Source organism: Sturnus vulgaris, chromosome 18 (assembly GCF_052056855.1).
Source record: "Sturnus vulgaris isolate bStuVul1 chromosome 18, bStuVul1.hap1, whole genome shotgun sequence".
In the NCBI taxonomy this organism is placed as follows: domain Eukaryota; kingdom Metazoa; phylum Chordata; class Aves; order Passeriformes; family Sturnidae; genus Sturnus; species Sturnus vulgaris.
In genome coordinates, this window is record NC_142260.1 from 5,364,053 (window position 1) to 5,382,631 (window position 18,579).

An 18,579-nucleotide genomic window follows, 5' to 3' on the forward strand; every position below is an offset into this window, starting at 1 on the left:
TGTGTTTCCCTGTCCCACTTTTCCCTCCTGACTGGGAGTTTGGAGTCACTGGGATAATGGAAGGAAGAGGATGAGGTGTAATTAGTACAAAACCCCAATTTTATTACAGTTGTTGGTTATTAAATATCTCAGACTCGTTCCCATTGTTCCCACCCTTGCATCCCTATCCCTTATCCATCATCCCAATTCTTTATCTTGGTTTGGAGAAGCTGGTGATCCCACTATTCCAAAGGGCTCCTTGCACCCCCCAATCTCTTAAATTCCTATAAATAGCTTAAAAAAACAAAACCAAAAGCCTCCTTTTCTCCCATGAGGAGGTTGGGAAGTGCTCCAGTTGGGCGCTGGAATGCTGGGATGCCCCCAAGGCTGAGGTGGGAGGTGGGATTATCTCCTTTGGGAAGCAGGGAATCAGACCCTGCGGGCAGAGTGCAGGTCGTAGTCACTGTCCGAGGAGTTATCCGGAGGGTTGGAACGCTGGCACGCTGCTTCCAGAGCTGTGGAGGACATGGATGCAGCTCATTGGATGCGCATCCATGGAACAGGAATGGGAAGGAGCTGCTTCCAGCACTCACCTGCGTAAGCAGAGAGCTGGGAGCTCTTTTGGGGGGCCTGAGCATAGTCGTTGTCCCCTCCCTGTCCCCGAGGCCTCGGTGCAGTGCTGGAGCGGTGGAAAGACACTGGAAAAGACAGCGGGGTTGGGATTTTGGGGCTGGAGCAGCATCTTGGAGGGAACAAACCCACCCTGGGGAGGGGCTGAGTAAAAATTGTAAAATTGAGTAAAATTGGTCCCCGCTCCATACCCACACCTCCTGGATGAGGTATATCCGCAAAGAAGCAAGATCCAGGGCCCTTGTGCCAGGATCCAAGGGGGAACACCTCAAATCCATCCCTAGGAACTCCCAAATCCCGTTCCCAGCTTCTCAGGGAGCTGCTCCTCACCTGTCTGGTTGAGTCCTGTGGGGCCGATCCACTGGCGCTGCTTCTTCTTGGAGACTGAAAGAGAGCGGGAATTGTGTCTCTAAGGATCTTCCCGATGCTTCTTCCAGCTGCTTCCCCCCCACCAGCCCCATATGTCATCCCGAATATTCCCTCCCTTCCCGATAATCTCCTCCCCCCGCCACCCCCCTTCCCCCCCCAGGATCCTCCACCTGCTCTTTTGCGTCTGCTTGGAGCTTAATCCCTCTTCCTGCTCCCACAATCCATGTGGGACAGGCTTGGGGACAATGGAACAGGCTGAGCAGCCAAATCCCCCCCGCAAGGAGTTTAGGGAAACGTCCATGGAGCTGCCAGTCCTGAGCTGGCACATGGGGATAGTGCAGTGGGAGAAGGAAGAAAAGAAGGATGAGGATCCCAAGGTTGTCCCCTACTTCTCTTCATCAGCTTCCGATAGGCAGGAGGGCCACAGATCAGGGAAAGGAGGAGGAAAAGCAGCAGGGCCAGGCAGATGCTCACGATGGTTCCAGCAGATGTGCCAGTGGGAAGCGGCTTTGAGTCCTGGCCTGGGAAGAGCGTGGATGTCACCAGATGTGCCCAGCTGCAGGTTGGTGCTGGGATGTGAATATCCATTACCCCTCCCACATCGATTTGGTCCCCCCATCCTCCCTGTCCCATAGGTGTGGGAATTCCATCTCCCAACACCCGACGGATCACGTGGCTTACACACGACTCTGGTCCTGGAGCAGCTCCGGATATTCCCACGCTCGGGCTGGCAGAGGTGCAGGGAACCAATCCCACAGGTGACTCCTGTTGAGGGAGGCTCCCGGATTTCCATGCTGGAAGTAAGATTCCCACAGCCCAGCTCCCGGCAGATCTGCTGGCCCCGCTTGTTTCGCTGCACTGCTCCGGAGTCACACAGATCCCACCACTGTCCTGCATGGAATACCTGGATGTCCCCTTCGCACGGAGTGGGGCCAGCTGCCAGCCTCCGCAGGGCCCGCGGCTGGGAATCTGTGGGAGAGAGGAACAGATCCATAGGGAGAGGGATTGGATCCACAGGGAAGGGTCAGACCCATGGGGAGGGGTGAAATCCACAAGGAGAGAGAGCAGATCCATGGGTAAAGGGGGATCAGACCCATGGAAAGACAAAGGTCAGATCCATAGACTGGGATCAGAGCCACAAGGAGAAGGATGTCAGATCCATGGAGATGGGTCAGACCTGTGGAAAGAGCCAGATCCATAGGGAGGGAGGAGCTGGACCCACAGAGGCAGACAGGGATGATATCCACAGGGATATCACTGACACATGCTCCTCCTTCTCCCAGCACCAGCTCCTGACACAGGCATGATCCTGGCATCTCCCCTCATGCCACAGGGACTGAGCGAAACCAGAGCCAGGCATGGAGGAGCTTTGAACTCTTCCCATGGGAAATGCCGCGTGGAAGCCAGCTCTGCCAGCTGCCACAGCCTGTTAAACCCCCAAATCCCATGGGATTCCAAGCTGGGGCAGATGGCAGGACCCATGAGGAGCCTGCTCTGAGCTTCATGGCTTGGCTGTCTGTGCCACTGAGCTGGCACCGAGCTGATTTCCCAGAAAATGTTCACAGAAAAGGACAGGGAGGGGCCTGTGGCTGGGAGATGGTCATGGCAAGGGAAAGATGGTCATGGAAAAGCAGGGAGATGCCTGTGCCAGGGGAGATATTCAGGGAGGTGCCCGGGGCAGGGAGATGGTCAGAGCAGGGAGATGCTCAAGGCACGGAAGTTGCTCAGGGAGCTGCCCTCAGCAGGATGCCCACAGCCTGGTCCCTGCCAGTGTTCCCCACCCCCAGCTGGAATTTCGGATGCTGCCATGGCCACTCTCCCTCCCTGGCTCATCCTCCTCGGAACTGCTGCACTTGGCACTTCCAGGAACTGAGATTTCCTATTTTGCCTTCGCACCCAGAGAGGAAGAGTGGGAGTGGGTGGACGGGGCCCATAGGGCAGGCTGGGATGGGGCTGGTTCCTTGCTCCAGCCCCAAAATCCCGCTGGGGTATCCCACCAGAGCAGGAAATCATGGATGCTCCAGGATGATTCTCACCTGAGCAGGTGATGAAGGCAGGCGTTTTCCCTCGGGAGCTGGTCCTGTTGAAGCAGTCCAGCAGGGAATGGCTCCCACAGGAATCCACTGCCTCCCACTGCACGGGCAGGTGGATCCCTGGATCTGGCTGGTCATGGCTGTTCCCAGCAGTGCCACAGAGCAATTCCTGACAGATGAGGGTGACGAGGTGTGGCTGGATGTGAGGGATGCTCGCCACGGTCCCCCACACCCCCTGCTTGTGCAGCTCCAGGAAGCCAGAGCAGCTGAAATTTCCATCCACCAGCCTCAGCCTGGGGGGTCCTGGAGAGGGATTGGTGATGGAAGAGGAAGTGTTATGGATGGGGATGACATTTTTTTTCCATTATTTAGCAGGAAGTTCCCAAGTTTGAGGCTACAGATTCCTCAGGGTGAGGTGCTTACCTAGGGGCTCCGGGGTGGTGGATGGGGGTGCTGATGTGGATTTGGGAGTGGTTTTCACTGGCTCTGGAATGAGAAGAGAGGGGCCACATGGGCATGGATGATCCCTAGGGATTGAGGTGGCCAGGCTGGGGGTCCAGGCTCACCTCCACAGGCGACAAGGGTGTGCTCCGTGCAGTTTTCCAGCTCCCAGCTGCATCCCAGTCGATTCGGTGTCCTCGTGCACCTACTGGACTGACTCTGTGGCCCTCTCCCACCACGAATGATGAGCTTCAAGGGCTCAGAGGCCACGGGACCACACTCCAGCATCTGGCAGATCCAGTCCAGGTCAGCCACGCTCACGCTGTCCCAGCAAATTTGTCTCCATTGGTTTTCCCAGTTCACCTCCAGTACCCCAGTGCAGCGGCAGCCGCCTCTGGTGAGTCTCAGGTTGGATTCTGCGGGAAAACACCAAGAAAACACCATCATTAGGGGCTTTCCTTCTTTTCCCAGCAGGTTTTCACCCTGGGAAAGATGGAAAACCCCTTGGTGGGGGTCTCAGGAAGCAGCCCAAGGAATGGGAGCATGGAGGGGTCGAGGGAATGTGGAAGCCTGAGCTGGGACCCCGCGATGCCGCTTCCGGGTGATGCAACTCCAGCACCCGCCATGTTCACCGAGCTGTGGAGGCATTCCCAAAGGGCTGCTCCCCAAATTCTCACCTACAGGGATCCAGGAGGCTCCTCCGTGGTCAGGGATGGCTGTGAGAAAGAGCAGAAATGGAGTGTCAATCCTGCATCCAGCCCTGGGGACTCAAAGTTTGGGACAGCAGCTCCACTGCTCAGCCCGTTGAGGGTTATTTTGGGTAAAAGGGGGATTTTGTGGGAAAACTGGGATTTTTGGGGGAGAAAAGTGATTTGCTGCCTCCTCATTCATCTACTGGGGAATCTTTAGGGCTGAGAAAAGACAAGGACCCTGCAAATTACCACGAATTAGCCCTGCTCCTGGGTGGAATGTTCAGGAAGGGTGCCGTGTGGATCAAGGGAAGGGCAGGAGTTGGCAGGGAATGAGGATGGGGGGGACACCTGGCTGCCCTCAGCACCATTGGCTCTATCTTGGGACCCTGGGGACCCCGGGGACCCCCAGAGTGAGGTGGGTGGGGGTGTAGGGGGTCACCAGGATGCTTCCCCACCCCAAGCCCCAAACAGTGGCTCACTCAAGGTGCCGATCCCGCCTGGAGCGGGAAAACCCAGGGTGGGTTCTGCCGTGAGATTTGGGCAGTGCGCCGAGGTCAGGGTGCCTGATACTCACCCCACATTCCCAGCAGGAGGCACAGGATGGGCAGCAGGGTTGCCATGGGCTCTGCTGGTGGGATGGGGGCACGGGAGGCTCCGGAGGCTCCGCCACCTCCAGTGCCCGGCCCGGAGCAGGCGAGGGAGGGGGCCCGGGCAGGAACCGGCTGTTTTTCCTCCCTCTGTGGTTTTTTGACGTCACCTCTGGGCCCATTTGAAGACTCCGTTGCCTCTCTGGGTCCCGCCAAGCGCGAGAGGAAAGGGGTGAGAAACTTGTGGGGTTCAGCCCCTGCCAAATCCCAGGGTCTCCACAGCTCTGGGAAAGGGAGGTAGTGAATATATCCAGTGCCAAGGGAGATTTGGAGGTCCCTGAGGCCCCCAGGGTTGCAGAGGAGTTGATGCCCATCATGGCATCCCCTAAAATCCTGTGATAACCTCCAGGAATGGGATGGGGGAGGGTTTTAACCAAGCACATCCCAGGGTCTGGCATTCCAGGGACACCCTTCACTCCTCCAAGGGCACATGGGGCACCAGCAGTGCTGGACTCGGGCAGGGCAGAGGCGTTAATTGATTGTGCCCTAATTAATTGCTCTGAATCCAGGTCAGGCATGCTAATGAGGCAGCTGTTTTCCATTGACTCTGTGGTATTCCTGCTGGAAGCAGAGATGGATGGTGCTTACCATCCCATCCTGCTCCACCATCCATGGATGCTCCAGTAGCTGGAGTAGGATCTCAGGATCTGGGTGCTCTCTGTAATCATCACTTGTTCCCATCCCAGTTATCCCAGGGGTCCTGCTGATCCTGGTGGGAACAGGCCCTGTTGGAATATCCCACATGGGGGTTCTGGACCTGCCCCTCACCCACTTTGGCTTTGAAAATTCCCTGGAAAAGGGGTGCTTTTTCCAGGCCCACTCCCACGGGACTCAGTGGAGGGTCTGCAAGCCTCAATCCCCCAAAATCAACCTGAAATTCAGGATTCACCCCAAACATCCCAGGACACTGTGCCTTTAGGAAAGATCTTGTTATCCAGGAGTGTGTGACCCCCTTGGATATGGCATGTCTTGGGTGCAGCCCTTCCCTCAGAGCTGTGACTGGCTCCGGAGGCCATGAGATCTCAGGGAGAAGATTTGGGCTCGGATTGAGCATCTGCCTTGCCTCGGGCGCTGCGAGTCAGCTCAGCATCCTGAGCATGCCGTGGCAGCTCGGGATGATTGGAATCCCTTCCCGGAGGGAGTCTGGGGGGCGCTGGGAAGTGCTGACAACGCTGCCTGCCGTGAGGAGCCTTTTAAAAAGCCGGAGCTGCCTTTGGAGCAAGCAGGAAGGAGTTTGTCGGCTGTCAGCACGCTGCTGGGATCATAATGATGAGGAAAAGGGGGATTTTTGGGGCGGGAGCAGCTCGGATGAACGGCTGCCACTGATGTGGCTGTGTGGGGATGGAGGTGACACCTTGCCTAGGTGGCCATGGGCTGGTACTTTCCAGGGCTTTGTTATCCCTAGGGAATCAGCACCCTCAGGACACTGCTACCCCTCTGGACATTGAGATGCTACCCAGGACATTGATACCCGCTGTATTTTGGGGCCCCGCCCAGGGCATCAGGACCTCCCTCAATTAATCGATCCCCCCAGACCTGTCCGTGACACAGTCCCAGCGATTCCAACACCATCACCTCCCTCCCAGCATCCCTGGAGGCAGGAGCGGGGCTGGGGCACCCCCCGTGCCCACCCCGTGCCCGCTCCGCGCTCGGAGCCCTCATCTCGCCCCGTGCCCTTTGTCTGGGTTTTGCTGCTATTTTGGGATTTCCTCCGTTGTTGCGGCTCCTTTGTGTGGGGCCTCTCGCTCGGCAAACAGCTGGAGGATATGGGGGGGCCACATTTTCCACTTGGGGTGCGGATGAACCCCGACCTCCTCCCCGAGGAGACAGAAATCCGACGGCGGGGCCAGGGCTGGAGCAGCTGGCTTGGGATGGGCAGAGGGAAGTGGGGTGATGGAGGGAGGCAGAGGGGTCCTGTTCCCGGGGTGATGGGTGGGTCCTGTGCCCCCCCCCCCCCCCCCAGCTGGGAGCACCCCCAAATCCCAAAGCTGGGATGGTGCTCGGCTCCACTGGAAACTGCTGCCTGCTGGGATAGGGATGGATTGGGAGATGTTGAAGGGTTTGGGGGCTGTATCTCACCCCCATAGGGCACTATCCAGTGGGTTTGGGGTAGCACCTCAGTGACTTCCTTTTCAGCACGCCTGGAGCCTTCCTGGACAGGATTTATGAACAGCATGTTCCCGGGATGGGGACTGTCCTAGAAGGGTGTAGGGAAGCTCTGGGGGGATTTCCATGTCCCCCCTTCCTGCAGTTTAATTTCCACCCCTGGTGCTATGGAGCTTTATCAGGGCCCTGCCATCCCTTCCCTGCTCCTGTGGGCTGGGAGTGGGATACTTGGCCCTCTTTGTGTCACTTAGTGGACAAGTGGGAGCACTTGGTGGCCCAGCCTCACTGCAGGGCTGGTGACACCACTATGGACAAGGTACACGGTGGGAATTATTTAATTTTATTGGCAGCTCAGAGGAGACAGTTGGAGAATTCTGGAGGAGATGGCCAGAGAATTCCAGGAGATTTGGCCTCTGGAGTGGTGGGACAGGCTCAGTAGGCAGAGCCATGGATGTCGTCGTAGTCGCTGCCCTCGGAAAAGTCGGGATCCTCCACGTGTTCCCCCGAGGGACAGGATGGATCTGACCAGCCTGCAGAAACAGAGCCCATCAGGAGAATTTGGGAATTCCCTGAACTCCCTGTGTCCCCCTCTCCAGCACAGGATTCTCACCAGGATGTGAGGAGGGGTCTCCAGGGGGCTCCGTCTCCTGCACATTCTCGTACCACTCCCCCGAGGAGGTGCTGGAGCTGCCGTCGGGATCAGGATCTGCGGGAGCTGCAGGTACCCAGGGCTGGGAGGGCACTGGGGCGGGCACTGCCGGGGGAGCTGGGGGAGCTGGGAGAGCAGGGTCACTGACTGGAGCTTTCCATCCGTGCTCCCACTCCATGAGGTCCCATTTCCCCACTGAGGCTGAACCCATCCCTGTTCTCATCCTTGGGGTCACTCTATCCCTTCTCCCATCCCTGCTCCTCTCCTTGGGGTCTCTGAACCCCCACTTCCTCCCCATCCTTGTGTTCTCTGCATCCCTTTCTCCCATCCTTGGGATCCCCCCATCCCTGCTCCCACACTTCCCACCTGTGCTGAAGCCATGGCTGCTGGCTGCTGGTTGCCACTGAGTGCCATGGGCAGGGGGGGGAATGCTGCCATTCCAATAGGGCTCCATGGATGAGGATGTGGATGAGCTGGAGGAGCTGCGGAGTGGGGGACCTGGTCTGGCTGGTGCTGTGGGAACAAGGACATCAAATATGGGAACAAGGATATTATTAGAAGAGGGGATGGCCACCCTTCCATCCATGGGATACACCCCCCTTGTGTCATACCAGCGTCAGGGAATGACTCCATCCTGTCCTGACTGGGTCTCAGAGGGAGAAAATCTTCCCTGGAGTGCCGGCGCAGGGAGTCTGTGGGAAGGGGAGAGGGGTGGGAACATCCTGGGTGACAGGGATCCCGGGACAGGGTGTCACGGATCCCAGAGGAAGCGGGATGCTCACTGTAGAAGGTGGACAGGGCGATGGGAGGCTTGCTGCTGAACTCATAATATTCCGAGTCGGAATCAGAATCCTTGGAAATGGCTGTGATCAGATAGTCTGGGGGGTGACAAGGGGATGTGGCATCTGTCACCAGCCAGGACCTCTGGCCCCACAGCCCCTGGGGCAACCTGCCAGACCCACCTGATTCTTTGGGAAGGCTGTTGGGAGTCTCCCTGTAGTCATTGGGGATCCCAGAGGGTGCGTTGGGGCTCCGGGAGTTGTAGGTCACCTGGACTGGTGTGGGTATTCCCAAAGAGGACATGGCTGTGGGGACAAAGGAATGCACCCAGTCCATGGCTGAGCTGAGCCCAAAATGCGGATTGTGTCCCAAGCCGGTGTCTGGATTCAGAATTCCTTACCGCTCCTCTTCCTCAGCCTCAGCAGGGCGGTGGAAAAGGCCAGCACGGAGAGCAGGAGCAGCGCCGCCAGCACCAGGCACAGGACAAAGAGGGGACTGTCCTGTGGTGGTGTCCCCAGGGTTGGGGTCTCCTCCTCGGCTGGGGCAGAGAACGGATACAGCTCATCTCACATGAATCTTTCCTCCTGGGAATTTTACTGTGATGCCAGAGAATGGCCGAGAGCTCGGACACTCACCATGCAGGACAGTGACATTCCTGGGCGTCACTTCAGCCATGGTCGTCGGCATCTCCAAACCCTGGGAGCCTGGAAAGAGTGGGAACAGAAATCAGATGCTTGGGAGAGGGCAGGACCCAGGCCATGCCTCAAATCCCATCGGGAAGGATCCGGTACCATTGCAGATGACCCCGGCGGCCCAGGATTGGTAACATGGAGCAGATTTATTGAAGATCCAATGGCACTGTGCCAGCGAGGGCTGCAGGCTCCCGCACAGGTACACCATCTTCCCAGGAAGCGTGTGTCCAAAGGAAGGCCGCTGGAGCGCATCCCCGCATCCCAGTGTCCGGCACAGCACCGTGGCCTCCATCTCATACCAGGTGCTGTTACACACCGTGCTCCACGTGCCACGGAAAAACACCTCCACCCTGCCAGCACATCCATCCCGGCCTCCGGAGAGCCGCCACTCCTGGTGTTCTGCGGGAAGAGTGCAGAGATGAGGATGTGCCATCTGCATCCCCGGCTCTGGAATATTCCAGACCCACCTGAGCAAACCACGCCAGCGTCCTCCTTGTGGCTGCAGTCGTGCTCCAGCTCGGCCGGACATTCCCAGAGGTCCCGCTCGTGTCCCTCGCATCCCACCTCATCCCGGAGGATGGGGCCGTGTCCGCGGCCGAAGGCGGCGTTGCCGTGGGCTCTCACGGCGTGGCCGCACTGGAGTTGGCGGCACACAACGTTGGCGTCGGGAATGTCCCAGCCGTCGTCACACACTGTCCCCCACGTCCCCTCCTGCTCCAGCTCCACCCGGCCCTCACAGCGGCTCCGGCCGCCCGCCAGCCGGAGCCCTCTGGGACCTGGGAGATGCATCGGGAAGGGTGACCTGGCATTGTCCCAGAATCCCAAAAAGTGGGTGTAAGGATGTCCCTCACCCTCCCACACTCACCCGGTGTCACTGAGGTGTTCCCAGTCGGAGTATTGGGAGGTTCTGTCGTTTCTGTGGTGACTGTGAAGAGAAAGAGCAGAGGGATGAGGGCCTGAGCCACCCAGGATTCCCAGTTTGGAGGGGTGCATCCCAAACCCACCAAAATGTGGCCAAGAGGATTCCTGTGAGTAGCACAGTGGGAATCCCCCCGGGCTCTGGCAAAGTGGTCACGGAACTGTTACATCCCGAAAATCAATTCCTGTGTGCCCCAGGATGTTTCTCAGGGCTAAATCCTGGTGTGGGATCGGCTGGGAAAATTTGGCCTTAAATATGGAAATACTGGGACATGACTCAGCTGTGGAAGAGCTGAAATTTGGGATGACATCCTGCATCCATGTCGTTCCTGCCTTCCGGTTCATCCCTGCAGACACAGAGGGGCTGGACCTGCCTGTACCCACCTGCCTACCACCACCACTCCAGAGCCACAGGTGAGTGGATGATGCAGTTATCCCTAAAAATGCCCCATTTGCCTCCTCCAGGGAGAAGGATTCAGCCTCAAAAGTGAGGCATCCAGGGGGCTGCGTGGGTGGGAATCCTGGGAAGAGACACCAGAGCTGATGGGGTGTGGGTTGAAGTTAAAATATTCAAGGAAAAGGCCAGAGATAAGGGGAGAAGGTTCGAATGAGCTGCTTCAGGTGGGGACGGAGGTGTGAGAAGGGCGGAAATGGGGTGATGGGGCTGTTTTCTCATTGATTGGAGGCCTCGAAGCAGCTCCTGGCAGACATTTTGGCAGCCAAACCATCCCAAATCCTCCCAGGGTTGGGGGGATATCACGTCCTGAAACCAGCCAGGGGGTACATGAGAGACAGCATGGGCTTCAGACCCTGAGTGCCACCCCATTCCCAAAGGGATTATAGGTGGGATGGTTCCAAGAGCACCTTTAGGGGCTTAGGGTCCTCTTTTAGGGGTTCCCAGAGTGCTTTTGGGGAGATTCAAGGGGCCTCAATCCTTAGGAGAATCCCCAAACCTTAGGATACCCTTTTAGGAGATCCCTTTCCCCCCATCTCAATGGGTTGAGGGGCAGCATCCTCCACCACTGACACCCCTGTTGGGGACCCCCAGGACCCCCAGTGCTCCCCATCCCAGGGAGATGGCAGGTCCCTGAGCCCCAAATCTGGGGCTCCACCACCCCAAGGTCCCAAGAGAGCGATGGCAAAGACCGGGATGGGGACGGTGACATACCTTGTGCAGACGCCACGGCAGAAAGAGCTACCAGGAGCAGGCAGAGCCGCCCCATCCCGTCAGCGGGGCAGCCCCATGGAATTCAGGGATCTGGGATTCGGGGGGTGCCTCTCTCAGCAGTGTGGGGACATGGCTTGTCCGTGTCCCCACGCTCCAGCAGCTCTGGCAGGGTTGAGTGAAACTGGCGGAGGGCAGGAAGCCGACTCTGCTGCAGGGTGGAGGAGGGTGATGGGGTGCCTCCGTCCTGTCAACAGCGGAGAGGAAACGGGGTTTTGGGGACCCCAGAGACCCTCCAGGGCACAGGGGCCTCGTGGATCTGGTGCTCCCACCCCAGAGGACACAGATCTGGTGGAGCCATCATGCTCTGCTGCTCATTTGTGCCTCCAGGTCGTGGATTTCAGGTGATGGCATGGGGGTACTCAGGGTCTCCCGAGCTGTGTGACAGCTGTAGGGTGATGAAGAGCCAAGAGTTCCCCTCTTCTCCGTGTTTTTTGGACTCAATGTTACCTGCAGCTCCACATCCTGAGCATATTGCAGGACATGCAGGATCACTCCAGGACCCTCCAGGAATATTAGGTGAGGGGTATGGCTGGAATTTCCACAGTGGGAGGTAGGGAATGGCAGGAGATGTTGATCTCCATGGGTGAGGGCTGGGATCCAGGTGGGGACCCAGGATGCTGGGAAGGGGGACAGGACTCCAGTCACCCCAACTCAGCAGAATTTTGGAAAGTCTGGGGAAGCTGGGAGCAGGGTGATGGCGTGGGGGATTTCCTGTTATTACCCAGGGTGACTTGGGATTGCTGGGATTTACTAGGAAGCTAGAAGAATGGGAATCCCTAAATAAAGGGAGGTGCTGAGGGACATTTGGGAATGTCGAGGACCAGCCATGGGGAGAACATGCAGTACCAGGCTGGTGTTGGGGTTGGAAAGGTGGAAGAGGAGCATGGCAGGAGAGGGAGGTAGGAAGTCCCTTCTCCCAAGGTGACCCCAGCTGGGCCACGGCCAGGCCTAGCCCTGGATCCAATCCCGTGACCAGCTCCCACGTGGAGCCAAGGTCAAGGACGTGCCCATTCCCAGGAGCCTGGCACTGCCACGGGGGCAGGGTGGGACTCAGTGTCAGGATCAGAGGAGATGGCACAAGAGGGGAATCACTTTTTTTTTTTTTTAAATACTTTATTTTTGTAACAACGTCAGAATTAAAAATTTTCCATAAATACCAGCCCCTGGCAGCCCCTTCCCGGGCGTTCCCGATAAAAAATGTGTACAAAACAGATGCGTGGCCGGGGTGAAGGTGGGGAGGATACAGAATCCTCCCCGGGATCAGACCACAGGAATCATCACCACCATCATCATCACCACTATGAACACCATGTCGCAATGAGACCCAAAGCAGTAAGAGCATCCCAAATTCCTCCCCGGTGCCGCCGGGATCCAGCCCCCGTAAGGAGACGGCTGGGAGACCCCCCCCTCACCCTCTGTGAGCACCTTGGGGTGGTCCCAGGAGGCCACCAGTGGTCCCCGGCACATCCCGCTGGGAAAAGGGGGGTCGGTGTCCCCCCAGCACGGCACAGGGAGGAGGTCGGGCCCTTACTGGTTTGCCCGGGAATTGGGGGGTCCGGGAGTCGCCCCCTCGGGGTCAGGAGCTGCCGCGGATCCTCTCCATGTAGCTCCGGAGCTCCTCGGGATCCCGCAGCCCCATGTCCTCGCACACCCAGCGGATGTCGTCCTCACTGGCCACCAGGATGGACTGGACGTGGGGGGCGGCCTGGGGGGGCTCTTCGGGGACGCGGGGGGGGCCGAAGGTGACAAACTCCACCCGCTTTCTGCGGCCGCCCCCTGGAGCCGATCCCTCCTTGCGGGACAGCGGCGGCGGCGCCCCGGGGGCCGGGGAGCCGGACGGAGCCCCGTCCTCACCGGAGCCCGGGGCGACCCCGCAGCCACAGGAGGGGCCCGAGGATGCCGGGGGTTCCGGCTGCCGGCGATCCAGCTGTGGCCGATCCAGCTGCTGCCGATCCAGCTGCCGGCTCAGCTCTTCCTGGTCGGTGCCCAGCCAGACCCAGTTGTGGGGCTGTGGGGCTGAAGGGGCCCCGCCTGGCTCGGGCAGCTCCTTCTGCTGGTACCGGAGCACGAAGAAGATGCAGTTGACGAGGAAGATGAAGATGGCGAGGCAGAAGACTCCCAGGAGCACGTACATCCCAATTTCCAGGTCAGTCACCCGCTCCGGAGCCTTCACCATCTCCTCCTCCTCTTCTTCCTCCTCTTCCACACCGGCACGGTTGTGTCCATAGCCTTCCTCCTCATCCTCCTCCGAGGAAGACCCCTGGAGCTTGGTGGCCGCTGGCCCCACGCCTGCGAGGGGGTCCCTCCGTCCCACGGTCACTGCTTCCCCGGACATGGCGCCCTCAGCCCGCGGGAAGGGCCGGGAATTCCCAGGAGAGGGGACCCCCACCTCGAGCCAGGCGGTGCCGGTGGCCAGGGCGGCCGCGCGGTGCCGCCCACGCCGGCACGGTTCCGGGGGATGCAGGCTGAGCTGGAGCAGGGCCCCTCGGCCCGGCCCCTCAGCCACCACCCACGGGTGGGCAGCGGGGACCCCAGGGGACCCCCGGACGGTGGCGACGGCGCGGTCGAGGGACGTCACGGTCAAGGCCACGTCGTGCCACCCGTAGAGCTCCAGCGGGGCCAGCGTGCGGTCAGAGAAGGACAACCAGGTGGACAGTGTCGCTTCCTGGAGGGATGACAAGCGGGATGGCAGAGGTTTGGGGGACACCGGGGAGACTAGGGTGACCCCCCACCTGTCTCACCTGCTTGAGGGCCCGTAGTGTGGGTGTCCCCAGGACAGTGGCGGTGACCACGCCAGGATGATCCGGCTGTGTCCGCAGGGATAAGGAGAGCCCAGCCACCACCTGGGCGTGGAGCTCTGTCACCATCACCTTCTCCTCAGAAACCACCAGCGTCTGCTCCCCCAGGATGGAGTCGGAAAGTGGGGAGCGCACCTGGAAGCAGCTTGTGAGTCCCTCAACATTCCTCTTCCAATCCTGAGCCAGCCCCTCAGTTCCCTCCCTCCCTGTATCCTGCCCGGCTCCCACTGGGATCAATTCCAGCCCCCCAGCTCCATCCCTGCAACCTTGCCACCCCCCCAAATTTCCCCAAGATCCCCCAGATTCCCCAAAACCAACCCCCTTTACCTCCACAGAGGTGACACCAGGCTCCCGGCCCACCACCACAGCCCCTTCTTCCAGTGAGGCCACACGGGGGTCCTGGACACGGGTCCGGGCAGCCACCAGGTGGGTGACATCTAGGAGCCACTCAGGGCCAGGCAGGTAGGACAGGTGACGGCCACCATCCAGGGGGTGGGCCACAAAGTGTGCTAGGACACGGAGCTCCGTGCGCTGGAACTGGGGCCGGCAACTCCGGGCCCGCCGCTCCGGCTCCTCTGCGAGGTCCTCGGACTCCACCACAGCACTGGGGACAGGGACAGGGTGACAAGAGCCCCAGGATGGGGTTCCCCGGGGTCAGGGGAACAGGGATTGTAGGACAGGGTGACAGGGATTCCACGACAGGGTGATGAGAATCCCAGGACATAGGAGCGTGTTGGGGGCTCACTGATGCATCCCCACACCTCAGGTCTCAACCCCATTCCCATCTCTCCCTTTTCCTACCATCCCATTCTCACCTGTCAGGCCCCCCAGGTAGTCTCCAGCCACGGAGCTGCTCCAGGATGGGATCTCCCAGCTGGACACGGAGTGGGAGCAGCGGAGCCCAGACGGAGAAGCTCAGCTCCGCCCGCAGCCGGCGCACCCAGAAATCCACTCGGGCTCCCCGTGCCCCTCGGCTCTCCTTGCCTCCCACGTACACCAGGTCGCAGGAATCTGACACCTACAAGGGCACATGGAATTCCATGGGAATCTCCCACGGTGAGGCAGGATAACGAAGGGCTAGCAGGACTCACCTGCAGCACCTGCTTGTCAGCAGATTCACATCCAACAGGATCCGTGAGCTCGGACACTCCACCCCCTGCTTCCACAGTCACCAGCTTCACTGGGATAACGCGGGGGATCCCGGTCAGCGGCGCCGTGTTCAGGATCTCCAGCTCCTGGAAGCACAGCGGGATGAGGGGGCGCTTCCCATTGGAGGCGGGGCTGGAATGGGATGGGCACACCTACCTGCACCAGCGGGACAAGGGCACGGATGTCTCGCTCCGACACCTGGATTTCCCAGACCAGTTTGTCCTTCTGCGCCTCGGGATCCTGGCCAGGATACTCCACCTGCCACGTGAGGGGCCGCGCCGGCGCCAGCCCCCCCGTCCCGTTTTCCACCGCCACATCCAGGTGAAGGAACGCAGCCAGCTCAGATACCCTGCGGCACCGCACCGGGATCAGGGTGGAACAACCTGTAATTCCCATCTGGATGTGGGGGTATTGGGATATTCCCTACCTGGAGCTGTCAGGGATGGCAGGGATGTCCCCGAGCCGCCGGCATGTCACCACAGTTGTGGAGTGCTTGGGACCGCGGGAACGCTCCAGGTGCACACTCCAGGTGCTGGGAGTTGTGGGACGGGCAGAGACCACCTGCAGGCCCTTCTTGGCCTTGATCCTGCGGGGACACACGGTGTCACACAGTGTCATTAGCAGTCACACAGTATCAAAAGGTATCACACAGTGTCACACAATGCCCCAAAATATGACACATTGTTACACAGTGTTAAACAGTGTCACACAATGTCATACAATGTCAGGTAGTGTCAGAGCGTGTCCCTCAGTGTCACTCACAATCACACGGTGTCACTCACTGTCACACAGTGTCACACAGTATCAGATCCTATCAGATGGTGTCACAGTGTCACAGTCACACTGTCACACAATGTCGCTCGGTGTAACACTTCAAATGTTGTCACATAGTGCCACATACTGCCACAAATTGCCACACAATGTCACAGACTGTCACAAAGTGTCACTGTCGCAGTGTGTCACTCACAGCCACACACTTTCACATAGTGTCACACAGTGTCCCACACTGCCCCAGTGTCCTCACTGTCCCCGCTCTCACCTCAGGGTCAGGCTGTCGGCGGTGAAGTTGTGGCGCAGGGCGATGGTGGCTGTGAAGTGCTGCCCGGGTCTCAAGGGGACATTGGGGACACGCAGTAGCACCTTCTCGTCCAGCCGCACCTCCTGCCTCCGCTCCGGCTCTCCTGCCCGCAGCTCCAGCATTCCCAGGAACCTGGGAGCCTCCTGCTCCTGACCCGCACACTCCCCCACGCTGTAGTGCAGCTCAGCCGGTTCTGGGCGCTCCAGAGGCTCCAAGGGTTTGGAATCCCGCCGGTGGCTCCGGTGGGAATGGAGGGATCCCAGGGAGAACCAGCGTGGAGGGATCTCCAGCTCCACCACACATACACCCAGTGGGGCCTGCAGGGGAGAGGGGTTCCTGGGATTAGGCTGGCGGGGAGCTGTGGGTCCTCAGGGTACCCAGGGTGGCACTGACCTGCAGGTGACATGTCCCACGGACCACCCGCCCACGGTGGTGAGCATGGAGGGTGACACAGGGGAGATCCCGAGCTCTGGAGTTATCCCATTCCCTTGAAGAATCCCAGTTCCTAGGGTGGTCCTGCTGCTCATGGTGGTCCCAGTCCTTGGGGTGGTCCCAGTTCTTGGGGTGATCGTGGATGCCAGGGTGGTGCCAGTCCTTGAGGTGATCCCAGACTCCATGGTGGTCCTGCTGCTCAGGGTGGTCCTGGTCCTTGGGGTGACCCTGGCCCCCAGAGTGGTCCTGCTCCCTGGGATGATCCCAGTCCCTGGGGTGACCCTGACCCCCAGGGTGGTCCCGGACCTCAGGGTGATCCCAGACCCCAGGGTGGTCCCAGTCCTTGAGATGATCCCGGGTCCTGGCGTGATCTCGCTTCCCAGCCATCCAGTCAGGCCCGTGCAGATGGAAGAGGACACGGGCTGTGGGCTCAGCAGGGGACACAGAGCTCTCCAGGGACACAGCACGGGTGGCCCAAGCTGCTGAGCCGGGGGGGCTCTCCATGGACACCTCCTGTAAGGACATCAGGATGGTGTGGCTGGGACACCCTGGGGTGGCCCAGGGGACACAGGAGTCCCGGTTACCTGGCGGATGCTGAATGGGGTGTAGGTGGCCTGGACCAGGGGCTGGGATCTGGCACGAAGCAGCAGGAATGTCTCGGTGCGGGTGTGCAGGGAAGAGTTGGGAGCCACGTCCTGATCCACCCTCTGCAGCCGGTAGGACTCGGGCACCCCAAGGACCTCCAGCTCCGCCGGCAGGAACACAGGATCTGGGGGCTCCCCGTCACCCTTCACTGCAAGGACAAGGATGTGTCACATCCCGCAGAGACACAGTAGGAATGGGTGCACAGGGGCGGCAAGTGGGAGTCTTTGTGTCCACCTTTGTGGTAGCATGCAGGGTGACCCCTTGCCTGGGCCATTCTGAGGTCACCCCTGCCATGGTTGCCCCATCCCAGCGTTATCCCCTCCCTGCATCAGGACTGAGGAGCCACTCGGTTCCCCCAGTCCCGGCTGTTCCCTGTGGGAATGCATTCCCCACTGAGGAAAAGGTTGAAACCGCGTCCTGTTAGGTGGGATCCAGGCTCACGGTGCCCTGATCAAAGGGATCCCTCATCACAGGGAGCAGATCCCACTTGGATGCCCGGGCAAGGCTTCCTCACGGCCGGGAACTGATCCCACCTGGACGATAAGGTGTGCGGGGAGAGAGGCCAGGCAGATCCCGGAATCCGGGGGGAGTCCCTCGGGCAGTTGGGTTCCCGTGGGGATTGGGAGGAGATTCCCTCCTCGAGATCGCAGCGGATCCCACGTTCCCCGGGTAACCCCCTCGGGAACCCAGGCGGTGGAGGGGACACGGATCCCCGCGGAATGGGGAACGCGGATCCCGGAGAACGAGGAGGAGGAGGAGGGGGTGAGCTCGCCCCGGCTCCTGGGATCCCAGCTGAACGGAGGGACCCCGAACGTGGGGAAAGGGGAGGATCGACCCTTGCGAGACCACGCGGGAGGGGATCCCAGCAGGACGGCGGGAGGGGTGCGGAGCAGGGTCGGTGCCGGTGCCGTTCTCGGTGCCATTCCCGGTGCCAGCTGCCTTTCCCGATGCCATTCCCGGTGCCATTCCCACTTACCCGGAGCGCAGAGCAGGGCGGCGGCCAGCAGCACCAGCCAGGGCGCCGGGGCCATGGCCGGGGGGCTCGGTCCGTCCACCGGTGCCACCGGTGCCGGTGCCGCCGGTGCCTCCCGTCGCTCCGCCGGTGCCTCCCGTCCCTCCGCCCCCGCGTCCAGACAATGGGGCCGGGGCGGGACCGGCACCGGCGCCGCCTCGTCCCGCCGGGTCCTAAAGCCCGGCCGTGCCCGGTGCTCCGGCTCGTGCTCCACAGCCTGAGCCACATCCCATCCCACTGCCCGTTCTCAGCACTGCTTCCCATTCCCTGCCCCGTTCTCCATTCTCATGCTCACCCCATT

At 60.2% G+C, this 18,579-nt stretch overlaps 3 protein-coding genes across 6 annotated transcripts; all 3 read right to left on the reverse strand.

Annotated features, from left to right (window-relative positions):
* Positions 1-73: 73 nt before the first annotated feature.
* CD5 (CD5 molecule) lies at positions 74-4,832 on the reverse strand. The gene is made up of 10 exons (XM_014878728.2): positions 4,719-4,832; positions 4,130-4,168; positions 3,578-3,868; positions 3,435-3,497; positions 3,015-3,314; positions 1,660-1,947; positions 1,368-1,499; positions 940-993; positions 573-677; positions 74-494 (listed from the first exon to the last, which is right to left on the reverse strand). Exons 1-10 carry the CDS (start codon positions 4,762-4,764, stop codon positions 409-411), a joined length of 1,404 nt encoding a protein of 467 aa, XP_014734214.2. The 5' UTR covers positions 4,765-4,832; the 3' UTR covers positions 74-408.
* A 2,392-nt stretch (positions 4,833-7,224) lies between these two features.
* On the reverse strand, positions 7,225-11,457 carry CD6 (CD6 molecule). 3 transcript variants are annotated; one of them, XM_088175332.1, is made up of 12 exons: positions 11,105-11,455; positions 9,884-9,943; positions 9,486-9,794; positions 9,118-9,417; positions 8,962-9,030; positions 8,727-8,864; positions 8,509-8,631; positions 8,329-8,424; positions 8,158-8,238; positions 7,913-8,059; positions 7,508-7,672; positions 7,225-7,427 (listed from the first exon to the last, which is right to left on the reverse strand). In XM_088175332.1, the coding sequence occupies exons 1-12, from the start codon at positions 11,157-11,159 to the stop codon at positions 7,330-7,332; spliced, it is 1,641 nt and encodes a 546-aa protein (XP_088031458.1). In that variant the 5' UTR covers positions 11,160-11,455; the 3' UTR covers positions 7,225-7,329. The 3 variants fall into 3 exon arrangements, with proteins under 3 accessions (XP_088031458.1, XP_088031459.1, XP_088031460.1); XM_088175333.1 differs by lacking the exon at positions 8,329-8,424 and having other exon boundaries at positions 11,105-11,454; XM_088175334.1 differs by lacking the exons at positions 8,329-8,424; positions 8,509-8,631 and having other exon boundaries at positions 11,105-11,457.
* Positions 11,458-12,264: 807 nt separating this feature from the next.
* On the reverse strand, positions 12,265-18,416 carry TMEM132A (transmembrane protein 132A). Of its 2 annotated transcripts, none has more exons than XM_088175538.1 (11): positions 18,243-18,416; positions 17,206-17,414; positions 16,583-17,119; positions 16,151-16,506; positions 15,539-15,697; positions 15,268-15,460; positions 15,054-15,197; positions 14,778-14,980; positions 14,290-14,566; positions 13,906-14,097; positions 12,265-13,829 (listed from the first exon to the last, which is right to left on the reverse strand). In XM_088175538.1, exons 1-11 carry the CDS (start codon positions 18,295-18,297, stop codon positions 12,741-12,743), a joined length of 3,414 nt encoding a protein of 1,137 aa, XP_088031664.1. In that variant the 5' UTR covers positions 18,298-18,416; the 3' UTR covers positions 12,265-12,740. The 2 variants fall into 2 exon arrangements, with proteins under 2 accessions (XP_088031664.1, XP_088031663.1); XM_088175537.1 differs by having other exon boundaries at positions 16,583-17,134; positions 18,243-18,415.
* Positions 18,417-18,579: the final 163 nt, after the last annotated feature.